This window comes from Anolis sagrei, chromosome 5 (genome assembly GCF_037176765.1).
Source record: "Anolis sagrei isolate rAnoSag1 chromosome 5, rAnoSag1.mat, whole genome shotgun sequence".
Classification (NCBI taxonomy): Eukaryota; Metazoa; Chordata; class Lepidosauria; order Squamata; family Dactyloidae; genus Anolis; species Anolis sagrei.
The window spans coordinates 93,546,116-93,559,398 of record NC_090025.1 but is presented as its reverse complement, the minus strand read 5'-3'; the positions used below and the strand labels follow the sequence as shown (position 1 = coordinate 93,559,398).

The window sequence follows — 13,283 nt, the reverse complement described above, 5'->3', positions numbered from 1 at the left end:
GTACTTACATCAACTAATGTAGCTTACATTTCCAATCACATGTAAACAAGAAGTTCGATCCTGGTGCGTTTTCATACACTTTCAGAGTAAAACAATATTGGAATACCTATAGCCCTCCAAATATTGTTGAACTACATCTTCTTGCAGTGCCTGTCGACATGGCCACTGGTCACAGATACTGGGAGTTATAGTCCCCCATCATCTGAGAGGATAAAGAACCCTTCAATTATACCATAAGGACATCATCTTTCATTGGTAGGAGAAAGGAATTTCTTTTTATTTTTCCTATTTAAGACCCTGCAGAGTGGTTCTGGATCAAGTAACCAATGCCATTGAGAGCCATCACTACAATATCCTGGGTTATTAATACTATTTTGACAAGTCCAGAATTCCAGATTAAATCTTTCAGTTAAAGCAAGAATAGTACAGTGCATATTCCAATGTGGTTCTAAGCAGCCGTGATGGCACAGTGGATTAAACTCTTGCACTGGCGGGACTGCTGACCGAAAGGTCGGCGGTTTGAATCCAGGGAGCAGGGTGAGCTCCCGTCTTTCAGCTCCAACTTCTTATCTGGGACATGAGAGAAGCCTCCCACAGGATAGTAAAACATCCGGGCATCCCCTGAGCAACATCCTTGCAGACGGCCAGTTTTCTCACACCAGAAGCGACTTGCAGTTTCTCAAGCCCCTTCTGAAACGAAAAAAGGTTCCCTCCCTTTTGCATTTTTAATCATGATATGAATATTGCTTGCAAGGACAGTACCCCATTTTTTTACACAATAGAAATGTTTTCTTCTTTGGGGAAGGTAGGCAGAAATCTCTCCTACTTCTTCAATAAATACTTATTGATACATATTTAGAGTATACTATGCTCCCCGACTACAAACACTCTCAGAGAGGCTTAGAAATTATTAATTTGACAGTTCCCTGCCCTCTCGCTTACAATCTAAATAAGAGGACACACAAATCAAACGGAATGCCAATAGGGGAAGGGATTAAGTCCAATATTTCTGTTCAGTATTTTACTGAAGAATAACATGAGAGCATTTTGAAGAATTCCAAAGTATAATGGATGGAGGCAAATAAACATGTGGAATTGCAGTTCAGGGAGATAAATCCATGCAATTCTGTAAGAGGTTTTATACTTTAGTTTCATGGGACATAATGTGACTTTGTCCAAAGTTAAGCTCCTTTTAATAAAGTCCTATTTGTGCAGCATCCATATATGTCAGGCTGTCATCTGAATTGATAGTTCCGTAAACAACAGTGCAGTTAAGTGTTTTATAGTAAGAAAATCAATAGCATGACCTTTTGCAATGTTGTTTAGTTCACAGAAGATGTATATTCACTGAGGGGAGAGCAACACAAATTACAATAATGTTATTTTGATTATCTTTTGAGAGATAAAGTCAACCTGTTTTTTCTTTAGCAAGATAAAATAAAGATGGCATTTTCATCATTCCTGGTATGATTTAGCTTTGTAGCATTGCATTTCTATTCCATAGTTTAGAACAAAAACTGCCAAGTCCTCAAGCATTTAGAGTTTATTTTGCCATACTTATAATAATAATAATAATAATAATCATCATCATCATCATCATCATCGTTGCCTCAAAGATATGCTTGAACAGGCAGAATTCACTTGGACTTACTGCAGGATTGTACTGCATTGATCATATATTGCACCCTGTATTGACTTTTTTGTCAAGAGATGAATGATAATAAGCTTCTGCTTGCTGGTCATAGTTCCCTGATGGCATGAGTGAATACACAACTGTTGCCTATAACAATTTTGTAGGGTAGATCGGTACTTTGGCCTAAATCCAGTTGCCAGCCAAGTAGAATATATAAATGAAATCAACTGAATTTACATAAGTGTTGACTTAGTACATTCCCATTCAATTCAGCAACTCAATTTTGATGGGATTAGATATTAGCTTATTTTTCAGTAGGAGTTTGTTTTTGCCTGTAGCTCAGAAAGCATCACCTGTCCAAGGTCATCCCGTGGGTTTCCATGACTGAATAGGGATTTGAACCAGTGTCCTTGCCCAATGCTCAAAGCACAACACCATGCTGACTCCCCTGTTTCAAAGAAGGGAACTAAAGTAATAACATCCGAGAGCCTTGAGTCCCTTCCAATGCAGATTGAGTCTTCCTGAAAAGAGGTGAAGTTTCAGGCATCCAGTGTATGTTTTCCAAATTTTCTAGTTCCCAAACTGGACTTGTCAAAGGAAATTTTGGAGAACATCCTGCATTCTTCTTGGAGAGAAACCCAAGGAGGTGATTAAAGATCAGAAAAATAGTATCTAAAGCAGGGGTCCTCAAACTTTTTGAACAGAGGGTCAGGTCACAGTCTCTCAAACTGTTGGAGGGCCGGATTATAACTTGAAAAAAAAAAAAAGAATGAATTCCTATGCACACTGCACATATCTTATTGTAGTGCAAAAACACTTAAAAACAATACAATAATTAAAATTTTAACAAATATAAACTTAGTATTTCAATGGGAAGTGTAGGCCTGCTTTTGGCTGATGAGATAGGATTGGTTAGACCACATCTGGAATATTGTGTCCATTTCTGGGCACCACAATTCAAGAGAGATATTGACAAGCTGAAATGTGTCCAGAGGAGGGCAACTAAAATGATCAAGGGTCTGGAGAACAAACCCCATGAGGAGCGGCTTAGGGAACTGGGCATGTTTAGCCTGAAGAAGAGAAGGCTGAGAGGAGATATGATAGCCATGTATAAATATGTGAGAGGAAGCCACAGGGAGGAGGGAGCAAGCTTGTTTTCTGCTTCCTTGGAGACTAGGACGCGGAACAATGGCTTCAAACTACAAGAGAGGAGATTCCATCTGAACATTAGGAAGAACTTCCTGACTGTGAGAGCCGTTCAGCAGTGGAACTCTCTGCCCCGGAGTGTGGTGGAGGCTCCTTCTTTGGAAGCTTTTAAGCAGAGGCTGGATGGCCATTTGTCAGGGGTGATTTGAATGCAATATTCCTGCTTCTTGGCAGGGGGTTGGACTGGATGGCCCAAGAGGTCTCTTCCAACTCTTTGATTCTATGATTCTATGATTGTTGTTGTTGTTGTGAGCTTTCAAGTTGTTTCAGACTTAGGTTGACCCTGAGCGAGGGCCGGGTAAATGACCTCGGAGGGCCGTATCCAGCCCTTGGGCCTTAGTTTGAGGACCCCTGATCTAAAGCCTCTTTAGACCCAGTATATGTGGATGGGCCTCTCTATACCAGTGATTCACTGTTATTTACCTATGCAAAGAGGAAAAATGCAGAAACATTTGGTCTTTTCACCCCAATTTATGTTCACTTTCTTGATACAGATTTCAAAATGGCAACAGATGTGTTCTGAAATTTCATGGACTGGTCTAGGTTTTATTCATATGTATCCAGAAACTCACATGCTAACTGGGAGAATCTGGGAATTGTAGCCAGAAAAGTAATGTTTCTTCAAGCTCTGCCACTGATAAATAGAATGTGAACAATTCATAGCAAAGCAGAAGTAAATCTACATGATATAAATGCAATACCAGCACTAAATGTTCAGTAGGAGTAATTTATTTAGATCTGCAAGAAGGCAGATCAACAGCAGATCAACCAGATTGTTGACCTGCTTATTGATCTTTAAGATAAATGTAACTTTTTCTGTTCTGTCAGTCGCTCCAACCAGATAGTTGGCAAAGTTGGAAAATTCTTATAGTCTCCCTGATACTGAATATTTCTGAAACGATTAACAAAATTCTATGTGTGTTCTTTGCAAGTGTCTTCAGAGAAAATTGGTGGCAATGTTTGCTCTACTGTTAATTGATGGGATTAAACATCAAAGTCCAAGTACCACCTTGGAAAATGTTATTAAAGAGTTAGAGAGATTATTTAACATGTTTAGTCTACAATATTTTAAAGCAGGCTCAGGAACTGAACTATGTCCATACATTAATGTAAAATCTTTCTTAGTATTCAGAAGTCTTTTCCATTTCTCTTTGTAAGAACACTCTCTCTCACACACGTATCATACAGTACATTTCTCTTCGGTATTTCCGTTTCTGTCACGATTCTTCATGACAGAGTACCTAATTCTAATTCTGGATTTTCATTGGAATTACGGTTTGCAAAAAGCACATCACAGCCACCTTTACTTATTATTTTGGAATTGGAATTGCATGGTCTTCCAGATATTGTTGGACTTCAATGCCCAATATTTGTCCTTATTGGCAGTACTGGTTAAAGCTGATGGGAATGACATTTCAGTAACATTTGGAGAAGCAGCATAATTCTAAATCTGAGCATCACTTATACAAAATGTTTGGGGCCAGAAGTGTTCTATTTTTTGGGTTTGGTGGGATTTGGAATATTTACATATACATAATGAGATATCTTGGAATTGGAACTCAAGTCTAAACATGAAATTCATCTATGCTTTATATACACCTTTTACATGTAGCCTAAAGGTAAATGTACACACAATATTTTGAATAATTTTGTACAGGAAACTTAAATTTGTGTACTTTTCTAGAAAACAAAGGTGTCACTATGGTGATCATTCATGTAAATAATTCTAGATACTGCAGTATAGGCAGCCCCCAAGTTACAAACATCTGACTGGAACCAGGCCCGTAGCCAGGATTTTGATTCGGGGGGGGGGGGGGGGCTGAGTCTGAGTGAAAGAGGGTCTACCCTAGCAAACCTTACATGCATCTGGGATATATTGAGTATGGTGATCAGATCATGATATGAATAAACATAACAGTTTAAATAATGCACCAGTAAGGCCTTTTCGCGAACCACCATGAGAATTTCGGGGGGGGGGGGGGCTGAAGCCCCTCAAGCCCCCCCCCCCTCCCCAGTTACATGCTTGACTGGAACAGTTATCATAGGGAAAAAGTGTCTCCACTGAAGCTTTCTCACCAATCCTTTTTTCCACAAAAAAATCCAAATACCACAGGGACAGAAAGTGAAGTGAAATCCTCTGAACAGGGGCATAGACAGCAAAACTGAACCACAGGACTGTTAACCCTTCCCTATGCTATCTCTGTTGAGGGGGTGGGGGGTGGAGTTACACTTTTCAAATGAACCTGTTCTGACTTACATACAAATTCAGCTTAAGAACAAACCTACCGAAACTTTCTTGTTCGTAACTTGGGGACTGCATGTATCTTGGAATTCCAGATAAGGGATACCTGACTTCTTGAGCAAGCTTTCCTAAATGCAGTGTAGCAGACAAACTCTGATCTTCAGAATGACTGGACAATGTGATTGAGTAATGATTTTAGTAATGAGACACTGAGTATTTACACTTTTATCGGTTTTATTTTATTATATCAAATGTTATTTATGCTAAATGTTTTAATTGTTTTTATGTTATTGTAGGCATCAAATTGTGCCATTTGTAAACTGCCGTGAGCTGAGAAAGGCAGTATATAAATATGGTTAATAAATAATAATAATAAAAAATAATATGTCTTTTTTGAAGGAAACAAGACTGCTCACTGAGCGCAAACATGCAAAACAAAACAACTTAGGAGAGGGGAAATGAAAGCGCGATAGATTCAGTCCTTTGAAGCCTGCCATTCGCTTGGCATTTACATTCTTTTTCTGAAAATAAAGAAAACTTGAGCTGGTGCCGTTCTGTGCGAGAAAATTCCAGTGAGGGGAAGTTAGAGCGAGGAGCTGTGGGGAGCGGTCCCTGAGTTTCACTTCCATCACTGAATAGCTTGCAGGCACAATGAGTCCTCACACTCCAGCTACACCCAGTGCTGCTTGATAACACCTTTTCATTTAGGAAGTTGACTGTTTGGAATCTCGCCCACAACTGCCCCAGTGAGTAGGAACTGGATTAATTTGTTGGCTTACCTGTTCTCTTTCCCTGCATTCCAGTTATAGGGGAAAGCCAAGAGTGAATTAAATTTAATTGTCTCAGCATTGCTGAGCTTTTAAGCAGGGGGAATTTGTAATCTGTAAGTTAATTGCTTCTGCCACAATAAAACCCCAACCAGCCATCAAATTACTGGGTTAGGACTCCTCTCCCATAAGGAACTGTTCTCTGTTCCTTTGAGCTACTTCTTGGTAGGGCAAAGACAGAGGGCAAGCCAGTGTTTGAGGCCTTTTGAGATGGTACTCCTTATAAATACAGGCAAGAAGGAAACTTCACTATATATACTGCTCCCTGTGTAGTCATGTATGTATGGTAGAAGCAAGCACTGTTTGATTACATCTATCAGTGCCGTCAGCCCTCCACATTTCCACTGTTTATATCTCCCCCACTCTCACTCTTTTGAGGACTATTAGTGGCAGCAGTGCCCACTCAGGAGCAGAAGGTAGGCCCTCAGCATGGCAGTGTGTATAATGGAAATTTTAGTCCCCAAAGTATTTTTTACGAGCTTCATATGTGGAGAAAAGTCCAAAAGTGCAGGCAGCTGTATTGATTTAAAACAATTTCTAGCAAAAGTTTCATCTTCAACAGGGGCCAGGTCTTGTGTAAAGCTAAGGGGCTTTGCCAGCTCAGGACCAAGCTACCCACAAATACAGCAGGGAATTCAGCAGCTCCTAACAACACATAATCGCTGGTAAAATTAGTCTTGATTAGGGCAGCAATTAACCTCAGAGAAAACAGAAGACTCAAGGGAGGATTGTATATAATGCCATAGATCCTTACCATCAAAAGTCGGGGTTTGAGTTCTGGCTCCATTACACTAGTACTCAGGGGACTGACATTATTTATTCTGATGTCCCATAGATCAATGCTATATCTGTGACATTAGTCTACAGCAGGGGTCCCCAAACTACGGCCTGTGGGCCACTTCTGGCCTGTCAAGGGCACTTATCTGGCCCACGAAGGAGGAGCGCCCCCCCACCCACACAGTGCCCCTCCCTTGGCTGGCTCACGCTATCCGTCAGGCCCGATGGGCAGCGTGAGCCAGCCAAGGGCAGTTGCTCCGCGTGGCCTACTCGCGCGTAAAGCACCTCGCGAGGTGCTTTACGAGTGAGTAGGCCGCGTGGGGCTGCTCCTCCCTTGGCAGGTTCACGCTATCTGTCAGGCCCAATGGGCAGCATGAGCAGCCAAGGGAGGCTGCCCTGGCACTCCATGCAGTCATGCCGGCCACATGACCTTGGAGGTGTCTATGGACAACGCCGGCTCTTCGACTTAGAAATGCAGATGAGCACCACACCCCAGAGTCATACACGACTGGACTTCATGTCAGAGGAAAACCTTTAACTAGGAAAATTGTGAAAGATCCAGGGTGGGAGAAAGAACTCTTGTCTGTTGGAGGTAGGTATGAATGTTTCAATTGGCCACCTTGATTACCATTTCATAGCCTGTCAGATTTTAGGGAGAATCCTTTGTTGAGAGGTGATTAGCTGGCCCTGATTGTTTCTTGTCTGGAGTTCCCCTGTGTTTGAGTGTTGTTCTTTATTTACAGTTATAATTTTAGAGGTTTTTTTAAATACTGGTAGCCAGATTTTGTTCAGACCAGAAATAGGAAGATTTCCCATTCTCTGCTCCTGGAATTACTACCTAAAGAGGGCTAGAAAGAACCCCCTCTAAGGGCCCTTCCACACAGCAAAATGAGATATGTGCAATGTGCATAGGAATTTTTTAATTATTTTTTTTTAAAAAAAAAAACTTTAGTCCAGCCCTCCAACGGTCTGAGGGACAGTGAACTGGCCCCCGGTTTAAAAAGTTTGAGGACCCCTGGTCTACAGACTACCTCATTGAGTAGCATGGCATTACACACTGGTTGGAGGTTTCTGTTGGTTCATCTGCATGTTAAATAAGATTGGAGATAACTCAAATGGGTTCATGTGCCACAGTTTGTCCAAGGCTGTAAAGTGGGCAGAGCTCAGATTTCAGGATTTATTTGTTTAGACAGATCTGAGATCCACTAACTGAAGCCAAATTTTAAAAAATCAGCAAAATGTTCACTCTGAGAAGAGAGTGCCTCGAAGCACATAACACTGGCCAACTCATATTTTGATACTTCACATGTTAGCCCTGTTTCTGGGTATATTTTGACCTGCTGATTCCAAAAAATGGCAGCACTTTCCATCATCTAGTTTGTGAGATACAGAACATATGCCATATACCAGTCACCATCTACTCACCCATAGAAAATCATGATAACAATATCTAAAAAACCAGATCTGATTCAGTCCATCCACTGCAATTTTCTGAACCAGTGTCCCAAATAACCCCAGGAACAGACCTAAAAACTAAGACAACATATTTTTTGGTTGGTTGAGTAATCTTACTGTTTGTTTTTAAAGCTAGAAACAAATTCAAACTTCTTTTTCGAACAAAACTTCCTGTTTTGGAAAATTGTCTGAGATGTCATTACATATTAATTTTTGCCCACCATGGCCTGTACCTTGAAATCAGTTGACTTGAAACAACATAATATTGTTTTAATGTAATTTCAGATTACTTAATTGTATTAAAACATTTGAAATAGTAATGAAATAAAATATAAATGTCTGGGCCTTACCACTTACACCAAAACTTCTGTATTTGGAGGCTTAGATTTTGTTTTAGCAGTCTGGCAGAATATTATTTTCTTTATATATATATATATATATATATATATATATATATATTAATGAAGAAGCAGAATAATCCTAAATCTTCTTTGTGAAATAAAAGCCTTAAAATGAAGCAAAGGCTTGGGAGCATTTGAAGAGAATAAAACCCACTCTCTGGGAATAGTGTTGATTATGTTACTGTGTAGAATCATTTGATTTAGATTTCATTTCCATAGATAATGATGGGCAGAGTGGTGTCTGGTGGGGTCTGTTATCATCTTTCTGTGAGGATTTCATAGTTGGAAGTTGCACTTTAGTACCATCTAGTGGCATGTTTTGAGCACCAAGAGAACCATTACTACATAACACAAATTGATGACTAAGAGTGCATCCACATTCTCGATATAATGTAATTTGTCACTACTTTAACCATCATGGCTCAGTGCTATGGAACTGTGGAAGTGGTAGTTTAGTAAGGCACCAGCAATATTTGCAGAGAAAATGAAAAACCTTGTAAATCTAAAACTCCTATGATTTCATAGCATTAAGTCAAACTGCATTCCATTGTCAGTGTCAGGCATGGGCAAACTTCAGCCCTCCAGCCATGCTTGGTATAGATCAGTGGTTCTCAACCTGTGGGTCCCCAGATGTTTGGATTTCTGGGAGTTGAAGGCCAAAACATCTGGGGACCCACAGGTTGAGAACCACTAGTGTAGATGCACCCTGAGACACTGTACTTATACATATATCATAGCTGTCACAGTGTAGCTATGCCTATCCATACTCCTCCCACAAAAAAAATAATCCTCACTTTGAAATTAGTGCAGGTCCCCCAACACAATCATATCTGTGTTGCCAAAGACCAAAAATCTGGATGTGTCTTCTTTAGCTGTGAAATTGTCATTATAGAAAACATGGACAGCACATGTATCTGTGGTTTTCTGTTATCAACGGAGCATCTGAAATATGATAAATACCCATGCAGGTGAATAATAATGTATCCTAGTAGATTTCACATGGGTGAACCAGGGAAAACAAAGCAATGCTGTGCCCACTGGATTATGAAACTGATATGATATTTCAACATCTAAGGGGGGCGGGGTGGAATGATAGTGGTCCTCGGCAGTTAATCTAAGAATCTTTGGGTTTAAGAATGCTGTGCTCACATCAAACTTTGTTTCAAGTTATTTTTGTATTTAATACTTATAAAAATATATGACTATGCCAAAAAAAATCAGTTGTTACTATTTCTTCCTTTATTGTGAGATATTAAGAGAAACTGAGTTGTTGTAGGTTTTTAAGGCAGTACAGCCATGTTCTAGAGGCATTCTCTCATGACGTTTTGCCTGCATCTATGGCAGGCGTGCTCAGAGGTTATGAGGTCCTCACTACATCTGAGGATGTCTGCCATAGATGCAGGCAAAACATCAGGAGAGAATGCCTCTAGAACATGGCCGTACAGCCCGAAAAACCTACAACAACCCAGTGATTCCAACCATGAAAGCCTTCAACAATATATTAAGAGAAATATTCCTAAGGCAGTGATTCTCAACTTGTGGGCTCCCAGATATTTTAGCCTTCAACTCTAGCAGCTTTTTTTCCCTGTATGTTAGGAGCGACTTGAGAAACTGCAAGTCGCTTCTGGTGTGAGAGAATTGGTTGTCTGCAAGGATGTTGCCCAGGGTATTTTACCATCCTGTGGGAGGCTTCTCTCATGTCTCCACATAAGAAGCTGGAGCTGGCAGACAGGAGCTCACTCCACTCCTTAGATTCGAACCACTGACCTTTTGGTCAACATTACTGCCGACACAAGGGTTTAACCCATTGCGCTACTGGGGGCTCCCGGTAAACAGTTGGTAAAGTGGCTGAGATTTCTGGGAGTTGTAGGCCAAAACACCTGGGGACCCACAGGTTGAGAACCACTGCCCTCTAAGGTATGTCGAAAGCTTTCATGGCCAGAATAACTGGGTTGCTGTGCATTTTTCAGGATGTATGTTCCAATAATGTTCTCTCCTGACATTTTGCCTGCATCTATGGCAGGCATCCTCAAAGGTTATTCCTAAGGTAGTAAATCATCTATACATTTAGTAAATGTGCTACACACACATACACATATATATTTAATATATACCTGAAACCCCCCCCCCCCCAAATGTTTTCTTTCTCAGATGGTTCCTTAGCTCATATGAATTCAATCAGTTAAAGTTACTAATTCTAGAGTAGCCCAGTGGTCTAGCAGTATAGTGCAATTATGACATCTTGATGCTTTGTCTCTCAACACTGAATCTTTTGCCTTTTTCCAAGGGGTCTTGCTCCTCAGAACAAGCCAGAGCTGCAGAAGGTGATGGAAAGACGAAAAAGAGACATAGTTTTCAAGCAGAAAGAAGAAGAGGCTCAGAAGAAGAAATCAGACTTGGAAATAGAGCTACTAAAACGACAACAAAAACTGGAACAGGTAAAGGGGAAATGAAGGTTATATTAGGAGACAAGCTTCCAGAGTGAATTCACTGCATTAGACCCCACAGAACAACTGGAAGCTATTTTGAAATCTTAAAAAGGGAGGTAATGAAAAGTTCACAGCATCTGATTGCTAGTTCCACATGTGTTTGAAAACAATTGGTAATAGCAGATTTTAAAATTATAGGGTCAAATCCATTGAAGATGGTTTTGTCAATAACTAACTAGCAAGATGGTCAGGAAATGTGTTCCCCTTTTCAAGGTGACCCTGAAAAAATGGGAAGAGAATGAGGGGGTCAGATAATTTCACAGCTCTTCCTGTTTATGCCATTATCAAAGCTAAACTCTATACACCATCTCAAAGACTATACCTAGTTCTTTTCTCTGGTTATAATTTAGAACCTGAGAAACATGATTCTTGTTGTCTTTGACTTACAAACATTATTTGCCTCTTATTTTTATTTTATGTTTTCAGCTTGAACTGGAGAAGCAGAAGATCCAGGAAGAGCAAGAGAATGCACCTGAATTTGTCAAAGTGAAAGGCAACTTGAGGAGGACAGCCCAAGATGCGGAAGATGCTCAAACCTCATAAAGGAGGAGCCTTGTTGACTTAAAGCCATTCCCTCAGTTTTTGCCAGGGAGGGACTTCTGCAGAAAGCTTCACCCATTTGCCTGAATTTGGGCAAAAAAAATCGGTTCTTTACAAGGTCAATTTCTGGATCCTCTGTGTCTGAATGGCTGCGCTGTCGATGAAACTCGCCAAGAATACTATGGAGATCAGTGGATGAACAAGCAACCTGTTGTCAGTTGAAAGACATATCCAAAGTACTTGACCCAGGAAACAATTTTGAGTTGTTACATTGCTTGCTTATTCCTGATCCCAATTTAGTGGGCATCTCAGGCTAGTGTGTATAGACATTTTTGTTGCTCCTACTTTGTGAAGTTCTGCTATGCAGAAAAACAAAGTTTTCTGAAACCACTTTTCTGTGCATCCTGTGTGTGAAATGTCTGCTTCAAGAATGAGCAGAGCTCTCCCCATTCCTACTCAGTAGTGTAGTTTCCTTTAGACTTGAAGTTTGATTTTTTTTTCCAGTGCTACTTGTGGGCAGTACTGACATCATCATGGATAATTATTAAAAACCAGGGAAAAGCTTAATGGTTTCAATCATTAAGCAAGTAAAATATGTTATCAATTCACCTCTGCATTTGTAGTGAAGTTCTGTGCACTAGAACATTCATCTCTTTTCCCATCCACCCCACACTGACCTTACTAGGCATCCTGATTTAGCACATGATTTCTCTTGTGCAATGGCACTAGCAATGTCTACATTGTGGTTGACTTTTTCTCTGATTCTTTTCCTTGCTTTCCCCCCAGTACCCAATTAATTACTCATCTAATTTTGTGTCTTTGGGCTGCCTGAGTTGGACTAGATGTCACACAACATACCACTTCTCATAACATTTCTGAGACAGCTGTTCAAAGAAGGAAATATTTTTTAAAAAAACCACCCCGTTTTGTGCTAAAACTTGAACATGCCTATCTTTGGAACAACAACAACAACAACAAAACTTTATTTATATACCGCTCTATCTCGCCAAGGGGACTCAGAGCAGTTTCCAACTAACATAATCAATATATACAAGAAAAACGGCATAAACATAAAATTAACAAGACAATATAAGCATTAAAACCACAATAGCACATAAATTTAAAATAAGCATGCCTGATCAAGGCAGTTTAAAAGGCCGGGCTGGGCTACTGCGATTTTAGAGGGCCCGGGAAATTAGGTAGAGCTGTACATTTCCAGGGCCTAACAGAAGAGAGTGATTTGGGTAATTGGTAGAAGAAAATATGGCCAATTTCAACAGTATCTGGGGCTGAGCTAAAACTAATCATTTTCAAAGGTTTGTTTAAACCACCAGGTCTTCGGGCTCTTACGAAAGGAGGGGAGGGATGGGGCCTGTCTTATTTCTCCTGGAAGGGCATTCCAGAGGCGAGGGGCCACCACTGAGAAGGCCCTCTCTCTCGTCCCCACCAACCGTGCTTGTGACGGTGGTGGGAGCGAAAGGAGGGCCTCCCCGGAAGATCTTAAAGCGATCGTGAAGATAGGTGGAACATACTCTTTGCTCTCCAGGTATTTTCTTGCTCTGTTTAGTCCTGTGGTGAGAAGTTTATGGTCCTCCATGTGTTGTTGGACTGCAACTCCCATTCGTCCTAGCAAACTTAGCCAGAGGTGAGAAACAATGTTAGTGGAGGGTCATTAACATCAGAAAGGCCACTAGTGTTGTAGTGGAATTGATA

The 13,283-nt window shown here is 40.6% G+C and overlaps 1 protein-coding gene across 3 annotated transcripts in view; it reads left to right on the top strand.

The window, feature by feature from the left end:
• The window catches only part of FAM107B (family with sequence similarity 107 member B), a 66,348-nt gene extending 53,876 nt beyond the window's left edge, over window positions 1-12,472 (top strand). For all 3 annotated transcript variants that reach the window (XM_060778214.2, XM_060778213.2, XM_060778211.2), the window contains exons 3-4: window positions 10,829-10,979; window positions 11,457-12,472. In XM_060778214.2, coding sequence (XP_060634197.2) covers window positions 10,829-10,979; window positions 11,457-11,573 — 268 coding nt within the window. In that variant the 3' untranslated portion in view covers window positions 11,574-12,472. The remainder of the gene's footprint in view (window positions 1-10,828; window positions 10,980-11,456) is intronic.
• The last annotated feature ends 811 nt before the right edge of the window (window positions 12,473-13,283 follow it).